We start from the raw sequence: 20,691 nt of genomic DNA, 5'->3' as shown, positions 1-20,691 counted from the left end.
CAATGAAAACACCTACATACACTAGGGAACACTATGCGTTGGGGTACCCCTGTGATTAGCATGACCTCCTCTGTAAGACCCTAGTACATAATAGGGCAGGGGGATTAAAACTACCTCTTAAAACGCGCCACGCGGGCACGTCTACACACTGGTGAAGGGAGGGGGGGCTTGAGGTGACATGTGTGCAAACACGCCCTGTGGCTGTTTTTAGTTGTGGGATAAAGTCCCCTTGAGTCCTGAGGGTCCCTGGGGGCCAACTAGCCCACCACTTACCTCCAGTAAGCACCACAGAGCTGCGTTGCAGCGTGGTGTAAAAAGGGGCATGGCCTGGGTCACCTCTCTGCAACGCAGCGCAGTGGCGCTTACTGGAGGTAAGTGGCAGGCTAGTTGGCCCCCAGGGACCCTAAGGATTGAAGAGGAATTAATTCCCCAACTGAAAACACGCCACTGGGTGTGTTTGCACACATGTCACCGCAGGCCCCGCCCCCTTCCTTCACCACTGTGCAAACGCACCCCATGGCGCGTTTTGAGTTGGGGGATAAAGTCCCCTTGAATCCTGAGCGTCTCTGGGGTCCAACTAGCTCACCAGGTACCTCCAGTAAGCGCCAAAGAGCTGCATTGCAGAGAGGTGTAAAAGGGGCGTGGCCTCTGAACACCTCTCTGCATCGCAACTCCCGCCCTGTGATAGCAAACAACAGTGTCCCTGGGGTGGGCACCCCGGGACACTGCAGGAGCCGGCTCTGGGGGGTGGCAGTCCCCAGGGCCATCACAGGCTCCAGGAGGGGGCCCCACTTCCAATGTCTACACAGCCCCGGAGAGGTGGTGGTCCCCGGGGCTCGGGGGTCCTTAACGGACCCCCAAATTTACATATTAGTGCCCCGGGGAGGTGGTAATCCCCGGGAGCCCCCCTCATTACAGGTTTTTTTTTAAAAGAAGCCCTGGGGGTGGCGGTCCCCCTGGGCCCCCGCAAATATTTTTTGACAAGCCCCCGGGACTTGGCCAACCCGGGGGCTATTTAATAACGAAGCGCTACGTTTTTTTTATTCTCGCGGCCGGATCCGCGGATCCTCCGCGTATCTCGCAATTTTTACTTTTTTTTTTTAAAATGCTTTTCTGGGCCCTGGGGGTGGTTGTGGGACCCCCTAAGCAGGCCTAGGGAGTCAGGGTGTTTCTACCCTGCCCCCTTTTCTTGTTTTGCTCGTTTGTTTTACTGTTTTCTTGTGCCTCGGTTCTATCGAGGCACAAGATGGCTGCCAACACTTCCTGGTTTGAAGTATTGGCAGACAATTAGAATGCAGCTCATGATCGGGAGGGTGCACGGATCCACCGCAGCCATAGACATCGAAACTTTTATTTTTTGAATTTCTCAGAAACTACTGAACGAATTTACACCATTTAAAAAAAAGGTCTCTTTCTGAACCAAGGGCTACCTTCTTACCGAATTTGGTGTAAATCCATTCAGCAGTTCGGGCTGTAGTCGTGTCTAAAAATTCCTATGGGTATTAACATGGAGAAAACACGTCTTGGGATCCCCTTTTTTCTTGGCCCCCCCTTGCCGAATCACCCCAAAACTTTCAAGATAGGAGCTGACCGGAGCGGGCCATAAGTTTTGACAATTTCGCGAAGATTCGTCAACCGGCGCCAAAGTTATTGGGAAAACAAAAAACGCTTTTCCTATGGAAAATAGGGCCCAACTATAACTACCTACTGGCGACCGCCAGTAGGTAATATATATATATATATCAAATCAAATTTCTTTATTCGGTAACTGATGAAGTGGACCTTAAAAGTTCATGTACACAGATCAAAACAAATTTAAAATTCCAATTTCTTATATCAATAAAATGTTTAAAAAATTATATCAAAATAGATTTGCAATATTTAAAAACATATTTTAAGATTGCAGTAACAGAGGTAATGGCAAATTCATTATCTAGCATTGCAGAAAACGAAATGCTGAGTGGCATTGTCTCAGACCGTATCTTTTAAGTACTGGAATAATCCACTTTCTTCTTGGGTTTGAATAAAATTTGTAAAAGAACATTAGGTGTATTGTCGATTGTGTCGAGACATCATCACACGGACATTTGCTTAAAACTCTTGACCAATCATTTGGTGCAGGAAAACTTTAAGATCTGTATAAAATGTTCAATCTAAAACGGGTTAACAGAAACCTATCATAATCATTAGTTGTTAATACGATATACGGTTGTATAGCAGTAGTTGCTAGGGTCATGTAATACGTTTGAAAAGTAGATTTCTTTAGTTCTAAAGTGTTTCTGATTTCGCCCAGATGATGTATACAACTTGCTTTGAGGTATTTCCTGGACACGTTGCTCAGTGTTTGTGGGTCTTTGTAATATTCAGGACGGCCTAATTTAGTCAAGAACATTTTTATGTATTCTAACTATCTTATCCGATTTACTCCGTCCATCGCCAAAGCATCTTTTAGAATATGGCGGTTAAAAACCGTCTCCTCTGAGCTCCAGACTTTGTGCCACAAGAGGACTGGCTGAATCTTAATTATGTCCTCCAAATAAGCCATGCCGAATTATTGATGGTATATATAGGTTGATGTGCTGTCTGGGACAGCCAGGAGCGACCTGAGAAACTTGTTTACAGCAGATTGCAGTATGTTTGCCCCTGCATAACCCCAGATTCCTACTCCATAAGTGGCGATAGCCACACTTTTTGCTCAATAAATCTGTAGCATTTCGGCAGGAGAGCGTTTACCTAATTGTCTGCTAAAAATTAGCAAAGCCATCAGTGATTTAGTAAATAAAAGTCTTCTAGCCTTAATCGCCTGGGACCAGGAACCTGATTGCTCAAAATAAATAGGAAAAAGTTTTAGCGCTATCTATAGGCTTGGAATGTATAAAAAGGGTTTTTGTCTTCTTTTTTAGTCCGACCCCAAAGTTCATTGTGAAGGTTTTGGAACAGTTAACAGTAAAGCCCAAACCTGACATAAAATTGACAAACGTATTGACTACCTTTTGGAGTGCGATCGGAGTGCAAGCCATGAGGACCGCGTCATCCGCATACATGAGTGCTGGGATAGGACGGGTCGATGCAGTTGGTAGATCCTTGCACTCCTTGACCACAGTGGTTTCTAAGTCGTTTATGTATAATGAGAAGAGAAATGGGGCTAAAATGCACCCTTGTCTTATGCCCCTCATCACTTTGAAGTGCTTAGAGCACTCGCCCCCCCCTTCCATACCGGACCCTGGCCCTCGCCCCCAGGTATAGCTGCCTTAAAAAAGTGACTATTACAGCATCTACTCCAATTCTCTCTAAAACTGACCAAGGCTTCTCATGCATGACACAATCAAATGCCGCTGTTAAGTCGACAAATGTTAGGTATAAACTTTCCCTTTTAGCCTTTGCGTACTTGTCTATCAAAATGTGCAAGTTTAGACCCTGTTCTATTGTGCCCATACCCTTACGTAAGCCATATTGAAGATCGCTTAATATTGACTTCTCTTCCGCCCATAGCTGTAACCTATCTAGCAGGACTCGTCCCATGATCTTAACTGTAGAGTCCAGCAATGAAATTGTGCGGTAACTGGCTGGGTTTGCCCTGTCACCTTTTTTAAAAATAGGCACAATTATGGAATTGTACCAGGTCGGTAAGAAGCCTTGAGAGCAGCATGCATTAAAAACCTGCGTTAATAGTGGGCCCCAAAATTCTACAATAAATTTAAAGAAATCTACTAGTATCCCGTCAGGCCCCGAAGCCTTCCCCCCCTGACTTGAGTTAATGGCAGAATTAACCTCACTAGGGGTAAAATGTAAAGGTAAGTCTTTGAAAATTAAAGAGTGGTCAATTTCTACCTCGGTTGCCAAAATATCCTATATATATATATCCAATTGACCCCCTATGATACCTCTCACTTAAACACAGAAATAACACTTTAAATAACATAAGAGTAGTCTGTGCTGATCCGGTATTGTTATTTGTAATACAGCACTATCTGACAGCTGTACACTGTCGGTCAACGCTTCTACATGGAATATCACTCATAACTCGTGATCCATGGTCTTGATCATGTGGATCCTACCAGAAATCTAAAGTGTTTGCAATACAGATCACATGAAAAAAATATGGTGCTTTTGTCCGACCCGTCCCCATCCTATTATATAATTAGTCTAACAGACTGTAATATTATACTTTTCTGTAGGCATCCTCTTTTTTGAAAACCTGCAAATTTGTGTTGGTAACACTGTGAGGCAGCATACCCATATAGGCTCATACCTGGTGGTAAATTATTTGCAAATTCGTGGCTAGTCTGGAGCAGCCCCTCAAAGCCTATCATGCTAAATTAGATCCCAGCGGTGATACAATTGCAACTGTTCTAATCTCACAGTAGAACAGCCGCGTTGGCGGTAGACCAGGGGACACTTATAATCTACTTGAAGTTTGTACTAAGCCTGAAGAGTTCTGAACAGATTGAAACCATAAAACCACTAATATGTCAGGTCTGGCTATGCTTAAATCCACAATCTGAAACATTGTGCACCCATCTGCAAATGTAAATTCTCACTTAATGCAAGTTAAGCTTCTCTGGTTCTACTACAACAATACCCAGGTGAAATATATAGGCCTTCACTATCAACAGGGCCCTCCAGAACTGATTGTCCCTAGAAAGATAGATGTGCAGAGAAATGCATAGCAGGTAAAAAAGGAGAGAGAATTTGCTTAGAAGCTAATTGTGCCTTAAGGTGTGCTATTCCGAGGCCATAACTAAGTGAAGACAGATTACTTTTTTAAATGAGATATCACATATACATGAGGTTGGGCTGTCTCCCCATTACTGCTAATATAATCTTAATACTGTATATGTGATAATTACACCCTTGAAATTTCTCATCACGTCTTGTGGAGTAATCTTTATGCTTACTCGAAACTAGAAGCTATAACTATTTTCCTTTAGGATGGTGCTAGGATATGCTAAGATAGGGATGCAGATCATTTGATTCTCTGTAAATCTATAAAATACAACCGTTCTACTGAAGCCCAGTTTACCTGGAAAGCCGTGGTGCAATACACATGCTAACATATATTTTGTCTTGACTGTAGTTACTTAACATGGTGTCTTCTTAGTTTTGTGATGTAAAGCTGCACCTATCCCTTGTTGCTGGTTTTAAAGACTTTTTAAGTATGCATATTGAAGCTTATTAACATTAGGTTGAAATGTTTACTTTTTTTTTTTACTTTCAAATCATTTTATTAGAGTTTTACAGAGAGTAAAGGTACAGAGAAGCACATTCAGTAAATTGCTATATAAAGGCAACAAGTAGCGAGGATGCTGCAAGTGGAGACCAGGCTACTGGTGCAATTAATCTTAGCACATAACTGCGGTTTCCCCTCGGCAGGCAACATTATTTCCAATAAGAAAGTGCCAGGCCATAACAGTTATTAACCTCTAACCCACCCTCCACCCCTAAGTGTATTACCCACCAAAGAAAAAAAAGAACCGTAATAAAGAAATAAAAAGGCAAGAGGGCTCTTTCGAAGAAAGCACGTCCGATGGATGCGGCCAGAAAATGCTGATTGTATGGCATCAGTTGGAGTACTATATGCTGTGGGTGGGTGGGGGGCTATCCAACAGCTCAAAGACAGTGAGTCTCTTTGGCTTGTGAACCTTATCATGTGCGGTATTGTTATGTCCAAGGTGGGGCCTGTCAACCTACACCTCCGGTATCTCAGGTTTAATTTCTAAATTTTTATGTTGATCATAACTGTTTATGATAAAATGTACTGTAAAGGCTAGACTGCCAATTACTGAAGATGTTGATAAGGATGGTGACTGCAGAATCTATTGCTACTAGTAATGTATATGAACTTGGCAGGTTCAGTACAGTGTCGCTAAAAAAGTATGTACAACACATTAATCCAGTATGTGGATTTGCGGATTGGGGGGTGGGAGGGTACAACGTGGTGTGATGGATCAGACTTACTTAGATTTCAATAAAAGATGTAGAAAACCTGGTTTGTAAAGAAGTTGAGCAATCTTGTGTTGGACACAGGTTTGCACCGCATGAAAGGAGTGGGCTGTAGGAGAAGTTATCATAAATCCAGTGAATAGAATTCGCTCTCAGGAAAATATGTCAACAAGTGACCACTACTGTATTTGGTCCTTGTACGTATGCTCTGCTTGAATGTATTTGTGCCACTGCAAAAGTGCTGGTAGATGAGTTATGCCTCTTGGCAGATAAAGGCAAAGAAAACAACCAAAATTAAACTCAGTGGGATCCACAAGCCCTCTATAGTGCATCCTCCTATCACAAATGTTACTTTGTAGTACACCAAGATCTAACATTCAGCGACTTTAGGAACAAGTTACTTAACTTTGGTAACGCTCTCTCTGGTGGATATTCTACAACCACAGATTCCTCACCTTTCGAATATCCCCAGGTGCTAGACTGAACCCTGAGAACTACACCAGTTTCTTTCCAGAAACGTTGGTACTAAGGTAGTGATTCCTGAACATTTTTGACACGCGGCTTGGAGCTCTTGACCTATTGGCAGTGGGTCACCATTATGTCACTCATTTTGGCGGTGGGAGTACTTCCATTTTTCACCCTGAAAATAACTGGGATAAAGCAGTTGAAGATATTATAATAATAAATGTACCAAAATTAAATAAACAATACATTGGAAACTCTTAAGCACTGGGGTATGCATAACCCTACTTTGCACTGTGCAGACTGAATGCCTGGCTGATGAAGTAGCACTGGGCACTGTGGTGCCCATGTGGGTTTGCCAACTGGCAAACAAAGAATGCCACAGGGACACCTTTGTCAACATCCATGCCCCAGGTAGCCATGAGTAGGCTGTCCCCTGTGCTGCCTGGTACAGGCAGGGGCCTCGCCGCGAGGAGTCCAGGCCTTGGGGGCTCATGATCCTCCCTCCTGGTGGGCACAGCCAGCGTGTGACCTTTCTCCCTCACTTGTTGGCAGGGCATGGCACTGACTTATTCCTGCTGTCGGTCACTTTTGCTAAGGCTTCGGTAGAAGCGTCCCTCGCGCTTTGGCAGATGAAACGCCTGTCAGGCGCACCCACTCGCTCTCCCAGGGTGTGGCAGGCAGTGTAATGATAGCTGGTATCTTTCGGGCGCGCGTATCAGGGCTGGCTGAGCAAGCTCGATGGACCTCTCCTGGCACCCCACAAGAATCTGGGAAAAGTAGATTCTTTCAATATCACAGCTCATTCTAGGGAGACACTTTAAAGACTATGTTTTGCAGAAATCTTAGTGGTCGTTTCGGTGCTGGTCTAAGCCTCGATGTTAGCTTAAAGGCGTCTCGGGAAACGTAGTCCACATTCCCTCTCTACAAGACACGTACAAGCCTTTCTTAATCAACACTAAAATTCACTCTCTCATCATGTTTGAGCTTTAAAGGAACTATACGTCAAACTTGCAACCAGGATGTATGATGCAGCTCGGGGTTGAGGTGTACTGTGAAAGAGTGATTGATATTGCCTGTCTTGCTGTGTGCTCGCGGAGCCACTGGCTAGTTTTGGCAGCGCACCAGGGTGCCACGGAACTCAAAATAGGAACCGCTGTACTAAGGACTAGGGGAGTCTTCCTTTCAAGAGTGGTGATGCCCTTCCATGTTGGGCAGTCAATCACTTTGCCTGCATCCTTTGTTCCACCTCACCCCTTGAAAGGGGAAGAGAGGCTCCATTGCTTTGATACTACCAGGGTGTCCAGCTTTTATACTGATGGCACAAAAGACCATTGGATAGACGATTCATTGTTTCAGGTGTGAAAAAAGTCAAGACAGTGCCGACGAGGACCCAGGCCAAAAAGCAGTCCCATGAGGTATGAGCGCCAATTCCACCAGGGCCAAAGCCTCTAAAAAGGAAGTGACACAAGGGACAAATCTGTGACCTGGACGTCGGCACGTAAGTTCACAAGGCATTACTACTTTGACAGGCAGGTCAAGGGGGAAGAACATTTCTCATGGTCAGTTCTTCAGGGCTTTTAGATTTTTTCCACAGACTCTCCATCTATGGGAGGTACTGCTTTGGTATCTGTTCAAAAGGTGAAAAATCATTGGTTAGAAGTATCCTTCAGAAGAACTAGCTACTTACCTCTGGTAACGCTCTTTCTGGTGGATAATCTATCTAACTGCAGATTCCTCATTTGCTTTCCACCTCCCCATTCTGTGGAGTGGCCTCTTTACATTTAGAAAAAACACCCAAGTTAGGAATCAGCACACCTTCTCAGACAATTTGTTCTATGCTCCGCATCTGATGGTGCAGAAAGGGGAAAAAATCGGAATGGATGGTTGGCGATTATATGTGGATCTGCTCTGTCACTTCCGTGGTGGTATGGAGCAAATGGCATTTGGAACTAAATACAACTGCATAGCTAGAGCCAGATGTTTACAGCAATCATGCCGTGTCATGGTCAACAGATGAGGGGGCCACCCTGGACTTTGCTGCTGTTGTCTGTACGGGGGGGGGGCACAACCGCCAGAAGCCATTGCGAGCCAAGGCAGAGTGAGGGAGGCCAGCCAGTACGCTTTTGAGCACACAGAGACCTGAGGGCAAGGGACTCCAATTTCACTGCTGTTGTCGGTGAGGGTGGAAAACAACCCCCAGAAGCTATTGCGAGCCCAGAAGAAGGGGCTAGGCCTGCCAGCGTTCTTATGAGTGCACGTACGTCCCGGCCACGGGACTCTGATTTTGCTATTAGATCATAGAGGCAAAGAATCTGAGGCCTTCGTGGCCTCCGATGATCTGAGTAACATTATTGCTCGAGGTGGCACTAGCGAAATGGGATTGCCTATGTATATGGGTAGAGGTTTACCTCAAAATTCAATGACATTTTCATTCCTAGTGACTTAATTAATCTACTAGTTTATGGAGTCATTTTACACTCACATTTTGGTGACCATAAACCCATAAAAGCAGCAGTCTCTATCCTTCGGGAAGGTATCCAATGCAGTTAATTGGATTAGTAAACTGCAACCATCTTCTGATGTCCTTTGGCTGGCATAGAGACTCCCTAGCCCAGTCCAATTCCGTGAAACCTTAAAAAGAGATAACCAGGAGCGGACTATGCAATGCTTGGAGAATGAGGACAGTAGAGACTTAGTAGCTTGCTCTTTTTTTGTCCTTGTGCTTGCATTAAAAAAGCTCTTGTAAGACCTAACAGATCTAACTGTGCAGTCGCAAGGTGGTTTAATATTGATTGTTCGAAAGCCAATCAACAGCTGTGTAGGGCTCTTACTGCTGATCCTTGGGACCCACTCACCGTATCCACTTCACGTAAGTAGTTTAAAGATGTCATTACAAAGAGGCAGAATGAGGTGTCTACCCAGCAATGGGACAAATTAATTCAAGCAGAGTCTGTGAGGGACTTTAAGCCCTTCTGGTCTGCAGTGACTGCTATGCGAACTTTAAACCAGACTGTCACCCTGATCGGTTGTCACATTTCTAGTGAAGCATGGGTGGCCCAATTTTCTAAAACATATTCTGTCACAGCACCTACCAGGCAGTTTAGTATGATTAGCAGCAAGCATCAGGGCATATTGATGTCACTGTACGAAGAAGTTGAGTTTATCCAGCAGAATGTCAGTGAGAAGGCACTGGGCCTGATGGAGTCCCTATAGATTTGATAAAGTGCAATATTGATTTGTGGGCGTCTTTATTGACAAATGTTTTTAACAACCTTGCATGATCCCAGTTACCGGGCTCATGGTAAACTTCAATCATAGTGCCAATATTTAAAAAAAGGTGATTGGTCTGATCCCAGCTGCTATTACCCTATTTCACGTATTGATACATCAGTATGGCTTCAGGAAAAGTGTGGGAACAATTGAGCAATGTCTGAACCTAAACCTAATTATTTGAAAGTATACATTAGCTAAATAATCCCCAATATATCTTGCCTTTATGGATTTGTCCTCAGCATTTGATTGCATAAATAGCTCAAATCTGTGGAGACTCCTTCTATTCATGAGAATAGATGAAGCGCTTGTACATTTTAAGCAACCCTACACGAGAACATAAAAGCAGAATAAGATTTGGGGCAAATGGTGAACTCTCTAGTGAAATCGAAATTTCTCAAAGCGTCAGGCAGGGTTGCGTACTGGCACCATTACTTTTGATATTCTATTTTATTAAGCTTAACCCCTATTTAACTGGTATTACCTCTGATGTTCCCAAAGTTGATAGTGCATTGCTCCCCACACTGCTATACGATGAAGATTCAATGTTGAAGAACTGAACTCCGAAAGCTTTACATCTGCTAGTCACTGCTTTCACTCAATTTATGGTCGATCTTGATCGTCTCATAAACTTTTTGAAATTATACATTATGGCCTGTGGCCTCAATCAAACTCAAGTTTCTACTCTTGGAGTTAGTACTAATCGCTTAGATAGAACTAGTATTTTTTCTTGTCTTGGGATTATTTTTGAATCACTAGGCTCTTTGGTACCTAATATTACACATTGTAGGCTGAAGTTATCTAGAGAAGTTGGTACTCTCTTTAGCCTTACCAAAGGGGATGATGGACGGAGCGTTAGAGCAAATCAAACACTCACCCCCAGTCAACTGATCTGGATTTAATCTGTCATCATTCTTTAGCTCACTCCGCCACCCCAGTTCAGACATGGCCATATGCAAATCAGTCTGACCCTGTGCCTCATGGGAACAGTCCAGCCCAAACTGCCAAGCCATGTCTTCCCTGGACCGGAAACAAACCATCATTAAAGATTGCCTAGTGTGCAATAAGGGCCTTAGAAGTCCGTGGTTAGCATATGTGAAAAAACCTCACAAGATAGGGCTGCCTCATGCCTTCACTGAACCCTCCAGCAGAAGACTAGATACAAAGCGTGTGAAAGTGCTAGTATTAAACTATGCCGGTTTACAAAAGCTCTCAATGGAAAGTAAAAAGTCTTCAGTTTTAGCTAACTCTCACTAGAGCATAGAGAGTGCGATGGCGCAATATTTGTCTAATGCCTGTTGGTGCTTGGAAAGATCCTTATTATTCCGCTTTAGGGATGACACTGTTATGTGCCTACTTTGCTTCCCTTTGGGCTTTCAGAAAAGTGTTAGCATGTGCCATTGTCCTTGTGATGGAAGATCTGCTCAGACGATGTTACATTTTCATGAATGAATGAATGAATAAATGAATGAATTCTATCAAAAAAAATAAGCGAAATAATTTTTAATTTCATTTATCAGAGCACACAATTTTAGACAGTGTAGATCAACTATATGCTTCCTACAGCAACTGGTGGATGTTGACTGTTGTCTTTATGGAGGATATTTTTTAGATTTGCTGCACAGTCACGTAGGACTTTGCAGTTTGAGTGATCTATTAATTTCTACCATCACTTTCTTGTTTTTACTGAATATAAATTCACTGTATTCTGATAAAAAAATTACATGTTTTTATATGTACGGTTATTTGTATATCTTATTCATGGTTTTAATTGGAATAATGCACTTTTTAAGGTTGTGTTTTGCACTTAAATAAAGGAATTTCTGATCGTGAGGGGGCCACAAAGGAGTATGGACCTAATGTACTAATCTCATTAGCAAACCTGGGATGTGCAATTTTTGTACACTGACTGGTTTGTGAATAGGAAGTAACTTGTGATTCGATCTATACAAGCTTTGTTTGAATTGCGGATCGCACATTTGTGTGGGGGGGTTGAAAAAAGGGCTGCCTAGTGAACATTAATTAAGCAAGTCCCACTTTGCAGCCCTCTATGATTGGCTGGAACTGCAGGAATGGATCAGTCTGAAAGGGACAGCAGACCTTTGTCCCTGCATTTGCATTCCCAAGAAGGAAACGTTTATTAAAGTAACCCATGTGCATTAAAGTGACCAGTGCTGCTACTTTAAAAGGAATATGCTACTTACCGGTATCCATCTGTTCTTGGCATGTAGAGCTGCAGATCTATACACTGTGCATAGATCGCCATCTGGTGTTGGGCCCGGATGTTTGCAGTTTGTTTTTCCTCTTGGAAAGTCTTTGGGAGTCACGAGATGGGTGACTCCTCCTCTGGTTAGTATTGCGCATGGGCTTCAGCTCCATCCTCAGATTGTTTTTCGCCAGCAGGGAAAGATGGAGCGTAGTGGTAACAGTAAAGAAACCCATGTGTATTGTATCTAAATAAGATAAGACTGGAACGGATACAGGTAGCCGGGGAGGCGGGTGGGCGTGTATAGATCTGCAGCTCTACATGCCAAGAACAGACGCATACTGGTAAGTAGCATATTCCGTTGGAGGCATATGAGCTGCAGATTATACACTGTGCATTGATTATATAGCAGTACCCAACCCTAGCGGCGACCACCGGCATCCGTTGCAGTAGTTTGAAACAGTGTTTTTAGTACAGCTTGGCCCACACTAGCTTGTTGCTTGGTTTGCACATCTACACAGTAATGTTTTGTGAAGGTGTGCGGTGTTGACCATGTCGCTGCTTTGCAGTTGTCATCTAGCGGTATGTTCCCTAGGAAAGCCATAGAAGCCCCTATCTTCCTTGTAGAGTGGGCTTTAGGGGGAACCGATAGCGTTTGTTTTGCTTTGTGGTAGCAAATCGGTATGCATTTTACAATCCACCTAGCTATCCCTGATTTGGAAATAGGGTTGCCTTTGTGTGGTGGAGAGAAGGAAACAAATAGCTGTTTGGTTTTTCTGAAAGGTTGTGTTCTCTGGATGTAGTAAAGTAAAGCCCTTTTAACATCCAGTGTGTGTAAGGCTCTTTCCGCAACTGTTTGGGGTTGCGAGAAATAGACTGGTAATTCTACCGACTGGTTTAGATGGAATGGAGAAATGACTTTAGGTAGAAATTTGGGATTGGTGCGGAGTACAACTTTGTTGTGATGCATCTGAAGAAAAGGTTCCTGTATAGTGAGGGCTTGAATTTCACTAACTCTTCTGAGGGAAGTGATGGCCACTAGAAAAGCTGTTTTCCATGTGAGGAATTGCAGCTCGCACTTATGTAATGGTTCAAAAGGGGGTCCCATTAACCGTGTGAGGACTATATTCAAATTCCAAACAGGTGAGGGTGGCATTCTGGATGGAATTACTCTTTTAAGGCCTTCCATAAAGGCTTTGATGGCAGGCACTTTGAAAAGTGAGATGTGCTACCTATTTTGTAAATAGGCAGCAATTGCAGCGAGGTGTAACCGAATGGAGGTATATGCTAGGTTACACCTTTGTAAATGGAGTAAGTAACATATAATGTGCTGTATGGATACATTTAAAGGATTGATTGCGTTGTTGTGGCAATAAACAACAAATCTTTTCCACTTTGCCGCATAGCATGCCCTAGTAGTAGGGCGTCTAGCTTCCCTGATAATGTTCATGCAATCAGGGGGAAGGTTAAGGTATCCAAATTCTAGGACCTCAGGAGCCAGATCGCAAGGTTGAGCTGAACTGGGTCCGGGTGCCTGATCTCTCCATGGTTCTGGGTTAGGAGGCATGGCGAGAGGAATAGCTTTTGGTGTGGTACTACTGAGAGTTCCAGCAGTGTGGTGTACCACGGTTGTCTGGCCCATGTTGGAGCTACTAGGATTAGAGTTAGGGAATGCTGTTGTAGCTTCCGCACCACTAATGGAATTAGTGGGAGAGGTGGAAAAGCGTATGCAAATTTGTTTGACCAGTTCATCCATATCGCATTGCCTTTGGACAATGGGTGTGGATATCTGGCGGCGAAGCTTGGGCATTTTTTGTTTTCGTGGGTGGCGAATAGGTCTATGTGTGGATGCCCCCACTTCTGAAAGAACGGGTGAAGAACTTGTGGGTGAAGTTCCCACTCGTGGATCTGCTGTGTCTGTCTGCTCAGCAGATCTGCTACGGTGTTTTGTACTCCTGGGACATGTTGGGCTAGGAGAAAAATCTTTTGTGGAATTGCCCATCTCCATTTGCTCTAAGCTAACTGAGAGAGCTGTGGAGAGTGTGTGCCCCCGTGTTTTTGAATGTAGTACATGGCAGTCATGTTGTCTGTGCGAATGAGGACTGCCTTGCCTGAGATCTGCGCCTGGAAGGATTTTAGGGCGAGGAAGAACGCCAGTAACTCCAGATGGTTGATGTGGAGTAACTTCTGTTGTGGCGTCCATGTACCCTGTGCTGTGAGATGTAACAGATGAGCTACCCAGCCGGAGAGCGATGCATCTGCCGTTAGGATTATTTGTGGGACCGGGTCCAGGAACGGTCGACCTCTGGAAAGGTTTGTGGTGTTCCACCACTGCAGATAGCGATGGGTGCGACCGTCTACCAACACCAGATCTGTCAGTTTTCCCTGGGCCTGGTTCCACTGGCGCGCCAAGCACTCTTGGAGTGGACGCATTTGGAGTCTTGCATGGGGCACTATAAAGATGCAAGAGGCCATCATCCCTATGAGCTGCATAAACACTCTTGCTGGGAGAGAGTGTTGAGATAGGAATTTTTGACGCAGCGCCTGTATTTTTGCATCCTGGCAGGATTGGGATAGGCTATGGCTTTTGAGGTGTCTATGGTGGCACCGAGGTATTGTTTTGTGTGTGATGGTACCAGGTGGGATTTTTGATGGTTCACCGTGAAACCTAGCTGGTGAAGTAGTTGGACCGTAGCGGCGGTATGTTGCACACATTGTTGGTAGGACATGGCCTTTATCAGCCAATCGTCCAGATAGGGGAAGACGTGAATGTGCTGTCTTCTGAGGTGTGCAGCCACTACTGCCAGGCACTTGGTGAAAACCCTTGGTGCTGTTGTTACCCCGAACGGGAGCACCTTGAACTGGTAGTGTTGTCCGTCCACAACAAACCTGAGGTACTTTCTGTGAGACTGATGTACTGGGATGTGAAAGTACGCGTCTTTCAAGTCCAGAGTGGTGAGAAAATCGTTCTGGGAGAGAAGTGGAAGAACCTGTTGGAGGGTTACCATGTGAAAATGGTCTGAATGAATGTCGGTGTTTAGAGGTCTGAGATCTAAGATAGGTCGTAGGGTCTCGTCCGTCTTTGGAATTAGAAAGTACAGGGAGTAGACCCCTAAATGTTGTTGATTTATGGGGACCTGCTCTATTGCTCCTTTTTGCAGGAGGGAGATCACCTCTTGTGTTAGTAGCGCAGTATGTTCTTGCGACATAGGGCGGTGCCTGGGTGGAATGTTGGGGGGTGTAGATGTTAATTCTAGGCAATACCCTGACTGAATAATTTGTGTCACCCATCTGTCTGAGGTGATTGTCTCCCAGACGTGAAGGAAATGTTGTAGTCTGCCTCCGACCGGAGTGGAATGGTCTGGAGGGAGCGGGGGAAAGTCATTGGGCAGGAGATGTGGTAGAGCGGGCGGTATTTGTCGTGCCTCTGCCCTTATTATTATTGCCTCTGTATCCGCCTCTTTGATAACCCTTCGTGAAGGTAGACTGAGGAGGGGATTTATAGGACGTGGACGCACTGTCCGAGGAGTAGCCTCTGCCCGTGCCCCGAAAGGATGAACGGCGAAAGGAGCGCCTGGGAGTCTGTGTTTGTAGGGCTCCCATGGATTTCACCGTGTCTGTATCTTTTTTCCAGGGCTTCATCCACTATAGGGCCAAATAGATGATCTTGGTCGAATGGGTGATTTAATATAGAGGCTTGAACCTCTGGTTTAAACCCTGAGGCAGGCATGGCGACGGAGAAGAACACTGGTGTTTATGGCCCTGGAGGCTGTATCCGCTGCATCTAGGGCACATCGTATCGAGGTATTGTTTTTCCCTCTTGAATAAGTTCATTAGCCCTAGTCTTGTACTTTTCAGGGAGATGGTGCATGATGGTCTCTAGCTCATCATAATGCGCCCTGTCGTATCGGGCCAACAGTGCTTGCGTATTGGCAATACACCATATATTGGCCGCTTGTGACGCAGTGCGCTTCCCTGACGCATCTAGGAGCTTGGACTCTTTGTCAGGTGGGTCCCCCAAATCGTCTGGGACAGGAGACAAGGTGGGGGAACGATGAGGTGGAGGGGGTGGAGGAGGTGGGGAAGGCACCCTGAAAGGAGAGGTAGCAATGTCCTTTCTCTTTGGAGGTGGAGGTGGAGCCGGCTTGTCCAAGTGTCTCTTTTTGGAAGAAAATGTCAAGTGTCCGGTTTTTGGATCCTTGGTGAGGGTTTTTTGCAAAGGATCCGGCGTGAAGAGCTCCTGTGACACTGGTTGTTCGGTCGGCGCCTAAGGTTTTGGGGCCGACGTTTTTTTAGGTTTATCGAAGCCGTGCTTCCTGGGAACCTCCGTCTTTTTGGTTGGTGCCGAAGGAGATCTCGGCACGGGAGTGTTGGTGCAGAGGGTCTTGTGATGTTTGGGCGGTGCCGGAGGAGCAGGTTTCGGCACCGAAGACTTCGGTGCCAGGTTCGGTGTGGAATTGGAGGCCGATCTTTTTCTTCGGTGCCGAAGGGTGTTTCTCGGCACCTGTAGCCGGCTGGCTCGAGCCCGAGCTGCCGGAAGGCTTAATAGGCTTCTTTACCGGGCCCGAAGGTGGGGTGTGAGAAGCAGCGTCCTTGGTCTTGCCTAGGCCCGGAGGCGAAGGTGTGACCGAAGCCTTTTTCGGTATCGACGTGGGAGGGGGAATTGTACTCACGACCCGCTGCGCCGGGGTGATGTCCTCCACATCTGAGTCGTCGGCCTCGGAAGCGCTGACGAGGTCGTCGTTCTCCTGTTCTATGTCCTGCTGTCCCGGAGCTTCGACGTCATCTCCGAAGATGTCGACTGGAGCGGAGGTCGAGGAGTGCGCCATGTTGCGTCTAGCCCGTCGATCTCGAATGGTCTTTTTTGAGCGAAAAGACTTGCAGGCGGGACAGTCTCGGGCCTCGTGTTCTGGGGAGAGGCAGAGGTTGCACACCTCATGGAGATCGGTGTGGGGAAACTTGGACCCACATCGAGGGCACTTCTTGAAGGGAGTTCTATCCATCAGCCGAGGCCGGAGCCGGAATAGGCCCGAAGGCCGCCGTCGACCACTGGAATCGAAGAAGTGCCGAAGAGAAGATGAGTAAGATGATTTATATCGTTGAAGAAGCTCGATGAGCGAGGATTTGTGCGTCGATCGGTGAACTGGGAAGTTCGGAACTGGAGCGCGAAGTTTTACATCCGAGCCCGATGGCGGAAAAAAATAATCTGAGGATGGAGCCGAAGCCCATGCGCAATACTAACCAGAGGAGGAGTCACCCACCTCGTGACTCCCAAAGACTTTCCAAGAGGAAAAACAAACTGCAAACATCCGGGCCCAACACCAGATGGCGATCTATGCACAGTGTATAATCTGCAGCTCATATGCCTCGAACACTAAGTTTCCTGTTTAAGAGGACATCAGGGAATTAAGTTGAGCTGCCTACAGATCCATGGAGGGGTATCAGCCAAGTCGAAGAGTATCTCTCAGTGGCACAAAGGCTGTCTTTTCACAAGGCTCCTGCTGCCTCCCTCCAAGATGTATAAAAATGAGCCAAGGATTGACCTCGCCAGATGTCAGGGTTCAGTTCTGCCAGCGAGTGGGAGTGACCAACTCAAAGGCATCATGATTACCAATTCACCAGACCCCAAGTGCTGTCCTTGAGAAATCACCAGGATCAGCACAAGTGAGTTGATGGACAGGCCAGGGCTAAAGGCCTGTCTGCCAGCTGGAGGACTGACTAATAGACACTAGGTTCGCTGTTTTATAGCACCTATGAAGCAGAGCACCGTATGAAGGGCCTTGCTGGTCATCAGGCAGACCTAGCTGCACAAGGGACAGCCATATGACATCTGCTGGGTGCACCACAAACTGTGTGGAAACGTGTCTACACCTTTCTGGCTGGCAGAATGACAAGAAGGGGATTAACTTCCTTGATTGGCCTGCCAACACATTCCCCTCACAGCAAGGACAGCCACACTTGAGCTCTGGGCCTTTCTGGAGCCCCCAGTGTGGAGAATGTGTTTGAAGTCACCAATACGCAGTCCCCCAGTCAGGTACAGTTAAATAGACAGGAGCTTGGACTAAGGGAGGACAAAAGTATGGAGGAGGACAGGCTGAGAAGTGGCCATCTTGGTTGGTAGACTGGTCGTGCCGTGTCCTTCTAATGATGCACATTCCATTACACAGACAGACACTCTCCAGCACAGCTTTTAATCACTTAGCAGGGTAACACAGGCTCCTATTTAGCAAGTGAAGTAAAGCCACTATGTGAAGCATTAAAGAGGTCACTTAACACACAATGCAAGAAGCCAATACATGGCATATTAATGAAGCATTAATGTCGTCACTTACCACATAACGCCAGTTTCATGCCATTCTCAATGGTCTCCACCTGGGGAGTGAGGATCCCTGGGGTATCCAACAGATATATGGGGGGCTTATCACACACCTGTGAAGTAAAAAAAACACAAGAGTTCCCATCTATAAAGGCTAATTCTTGAAGCTCTGAGACACACATACATGACGAGCTAAAACGTGACAGTAAAGAAACGTGCAGCATTCGCTTACATGCATATTGTTCTATGTCAACATTCCGCTGCAAGAACAGACACAGGGCAAACACAGCACAGACAAATACCGTAGCTAGAAAAATACACAGTTCTGACCTATAAAATGACAGCAAATACAAGTACAGCTGTGACGCACTAACAGCAAGATAGGACATAACTCTGACAGAATAAATAACACAGGAAGAGCATAGCTCTGGCTAATGAGCCCACAGTCAAAAAAATGCATTCCTAAGCCAACATAACCTGGATGCTTGCATGAGGGGGACAAAACCTGAGTGGCATGGATGGATATAGAGAGGGGAAAACATTTGTATGTGTGTAGTGAGAGGAATGGAAGCTGGATGGGTGCAGTAAGGCAGGACCTGAACAGATGCTATGAGGATACAGACCATAGATGGTTGCAATGAGGGGTGGAGCATCAATTTGGGGGCAGTTCAAAGCAAAAGGCATGAGCCATTCTGCATCAGCAGAGTTGTAAGCTTTGATGAGAGGCAGTTGGTGTACTCAGCCTGAATGTGGGTTGGTGGAAGTGTAGGGACCACATGAGGGCAGCGAAGGAGCAGAGTCTTATGGCACTTCCTTGAGGGAGCTGTCACCTACCTGGATCCTAGAAAGCACTGCCCTGGTAATACCCGGCATTGCACCAACCCTGGAAGCTTTTCCTGTAAAAGATGGAAAAGTGATGTCTTTGTTTAATTAACCAGCATTGCCTAGAGAATATATCCCCCATTTACCCTGCACAGTACATATAATAGGTACAAATAGTAAACTTGGCTTGGTAATGCCAAAACAAAGGTTGGAAATCTACTCACAACAATGTGAGGAGTAAAACCACTGCCAGTGTTGGAAGGAAGCATCCCCTCTAAAATATAAGGTGGGGCATAGGGAACAAAGTTTCACAGTGTAACATATATATCCCACTAGACAAAAACAAGGAGAAAGCAGATCCACACTTGAGTTGCAAATTTTGCATGAGCAAATGTACATGTGTATATCTGATTGTGCCAAAATGGATTTCCTAAACGTTTGCTAGGAGTCTTATTTCTAGGACTACTTCACTAAGTTTATGAATTTCGTCGTAAATCTGTGCCAATGCAAGGCCATGGAACTGCAAGTGCAGCTTCGTGGCTTTTTTTTTTTGTTTTGTTTTAAGAATGAGGCCCCTGGTGTATTTTTTTTTTTTACGTGTTGCACACCGTGTTGCTCTTAATGGTTTTACACTGTTGCTACACTATTTATTAGGTCTCGCCTGACCCAGCGCATGCGCTGGTCTGGCGAGACATTTTGTGAGGGCTCCAAAAAGTGCTACCAGGCCAGCCTAGAGCTACAGTGCATGTGCGCGGGCGCGCGCGTCGCGCTTTACCGTGATTACTTTCACTTTCGCGGCCGCGCGGCTCCTTTGATGTTTGATCGCGATCGCGATCACTTTCGCGGCGCATGGCCGCTTTGCTGTTCTCTGTGAGGCTTCAATAGATTACAGCAGTTGAAACAAGCATTGGCATAGCCAATAGGTCTCGCTTTTGGGACCTTATAAGTGTTTAGTTATGCAACTGTTGCATGGCTAAACACTTATAAGGTCCCAAAGGCGAGACCTATTGGCTATGCCAATGCTTGTTTTTTTAATACAAGCATACATTAAATATGCTTATTTAACTGATGTTGTAGAGAAATAGTACTGACACCGTTTTTATAATATTGGACAATCGTTTAGCGAAGTTGCTTCAGACATTCAACCCTTTTTTTAATTACAAATTTTGCTTGGGCAAATTGTATGTTGAAAACAATCCCCAATTTTGCTTTTCTTCTTCTGCAAGCATTTGTGTAACCAAGGAGTATTGTGGAAGCATTATAAATAGCCACAAACTGTTCAAGTTTGTAAATGTGGACATAAGGTTGTATTGGAATCACTGTCAGTAGCAAGCTGAGATCACAGCTCACTGTATTGCCTTAGAGCACTTACTCCAATAGTAAAGGCTTTACCTCAGTAAACTATATACCACAAATTGCGATCTTATACCTGTGGATGCATATCTTTGTTTAGTATAAGATAATCATATTTCCCACAATCATATTGCATCCTGCGAGTTGACAGCCAAAGTGTTTGTGCTGCAACGGTTTGGGTCTACTTGTCCAGAGGCAACAAAATCATAAAATGTGTCGTTCTTGACCCCAAACAATAGGGTCAGGGAGTCGGTCTATAAGAATCAAGCACCCCTACAGACAATAGTCATTTTATGAGATGGGTGGCACTGCGGGG

General features: G+C 45.4%; 1 protein-coding gene across 4 annotated transcripts in view; it reads right to left on the bottom strand.

Annotated features, from left to right (window-relative positions):
* The window catches only part of MTG1 (mitochondrial ribosome associated GTPase 1), a 214,659-nt gene that overhangs the window by 27,420 nt on the left and 166,548 nt on the right, over positions 1-20,691 (bottom strand). For all 4 annotated transcript variants that reach the window (XM_085608706.1, XM_085608708.1, XM_085608705.1 and 1 more), the window contains exons 8-9: positions 19,035-19,096; positions 18,217-18,313 (exon numbers count right to left, since the gene is read on the bottom strand). In XM_085608706.1, coding sequence (XP_085464832.1) covers positions 18,217-18,313; positions 19,035-19,096 — 159 coding nt within the window. The remainder of the gene's footprint in view (positions 1-18,216; positions 18,314-19,034; positions 19,097-20,691) is intronic.

The sequence above is a fragment of the Triturus cristatus genome, chromosome 1_2 (assembly GCF_964204655.1).
Source record: "Triturus cristatus chromosome 1_2, aTriCri1.1, whole genome shotgun sequence".
Classification (NCBI taxonomy): domain Eukaryota; kingdom Metazoa; phylum Chordata; class Amphibia; order Caudata; family Salamandridae; genus Triturus; species Triturus cristatus.
The sequence above is the reverse complement of the archived record's forward strand: the minus strand, read 5'-3'. Positions and strand labels throughout refer to the sequence as shown.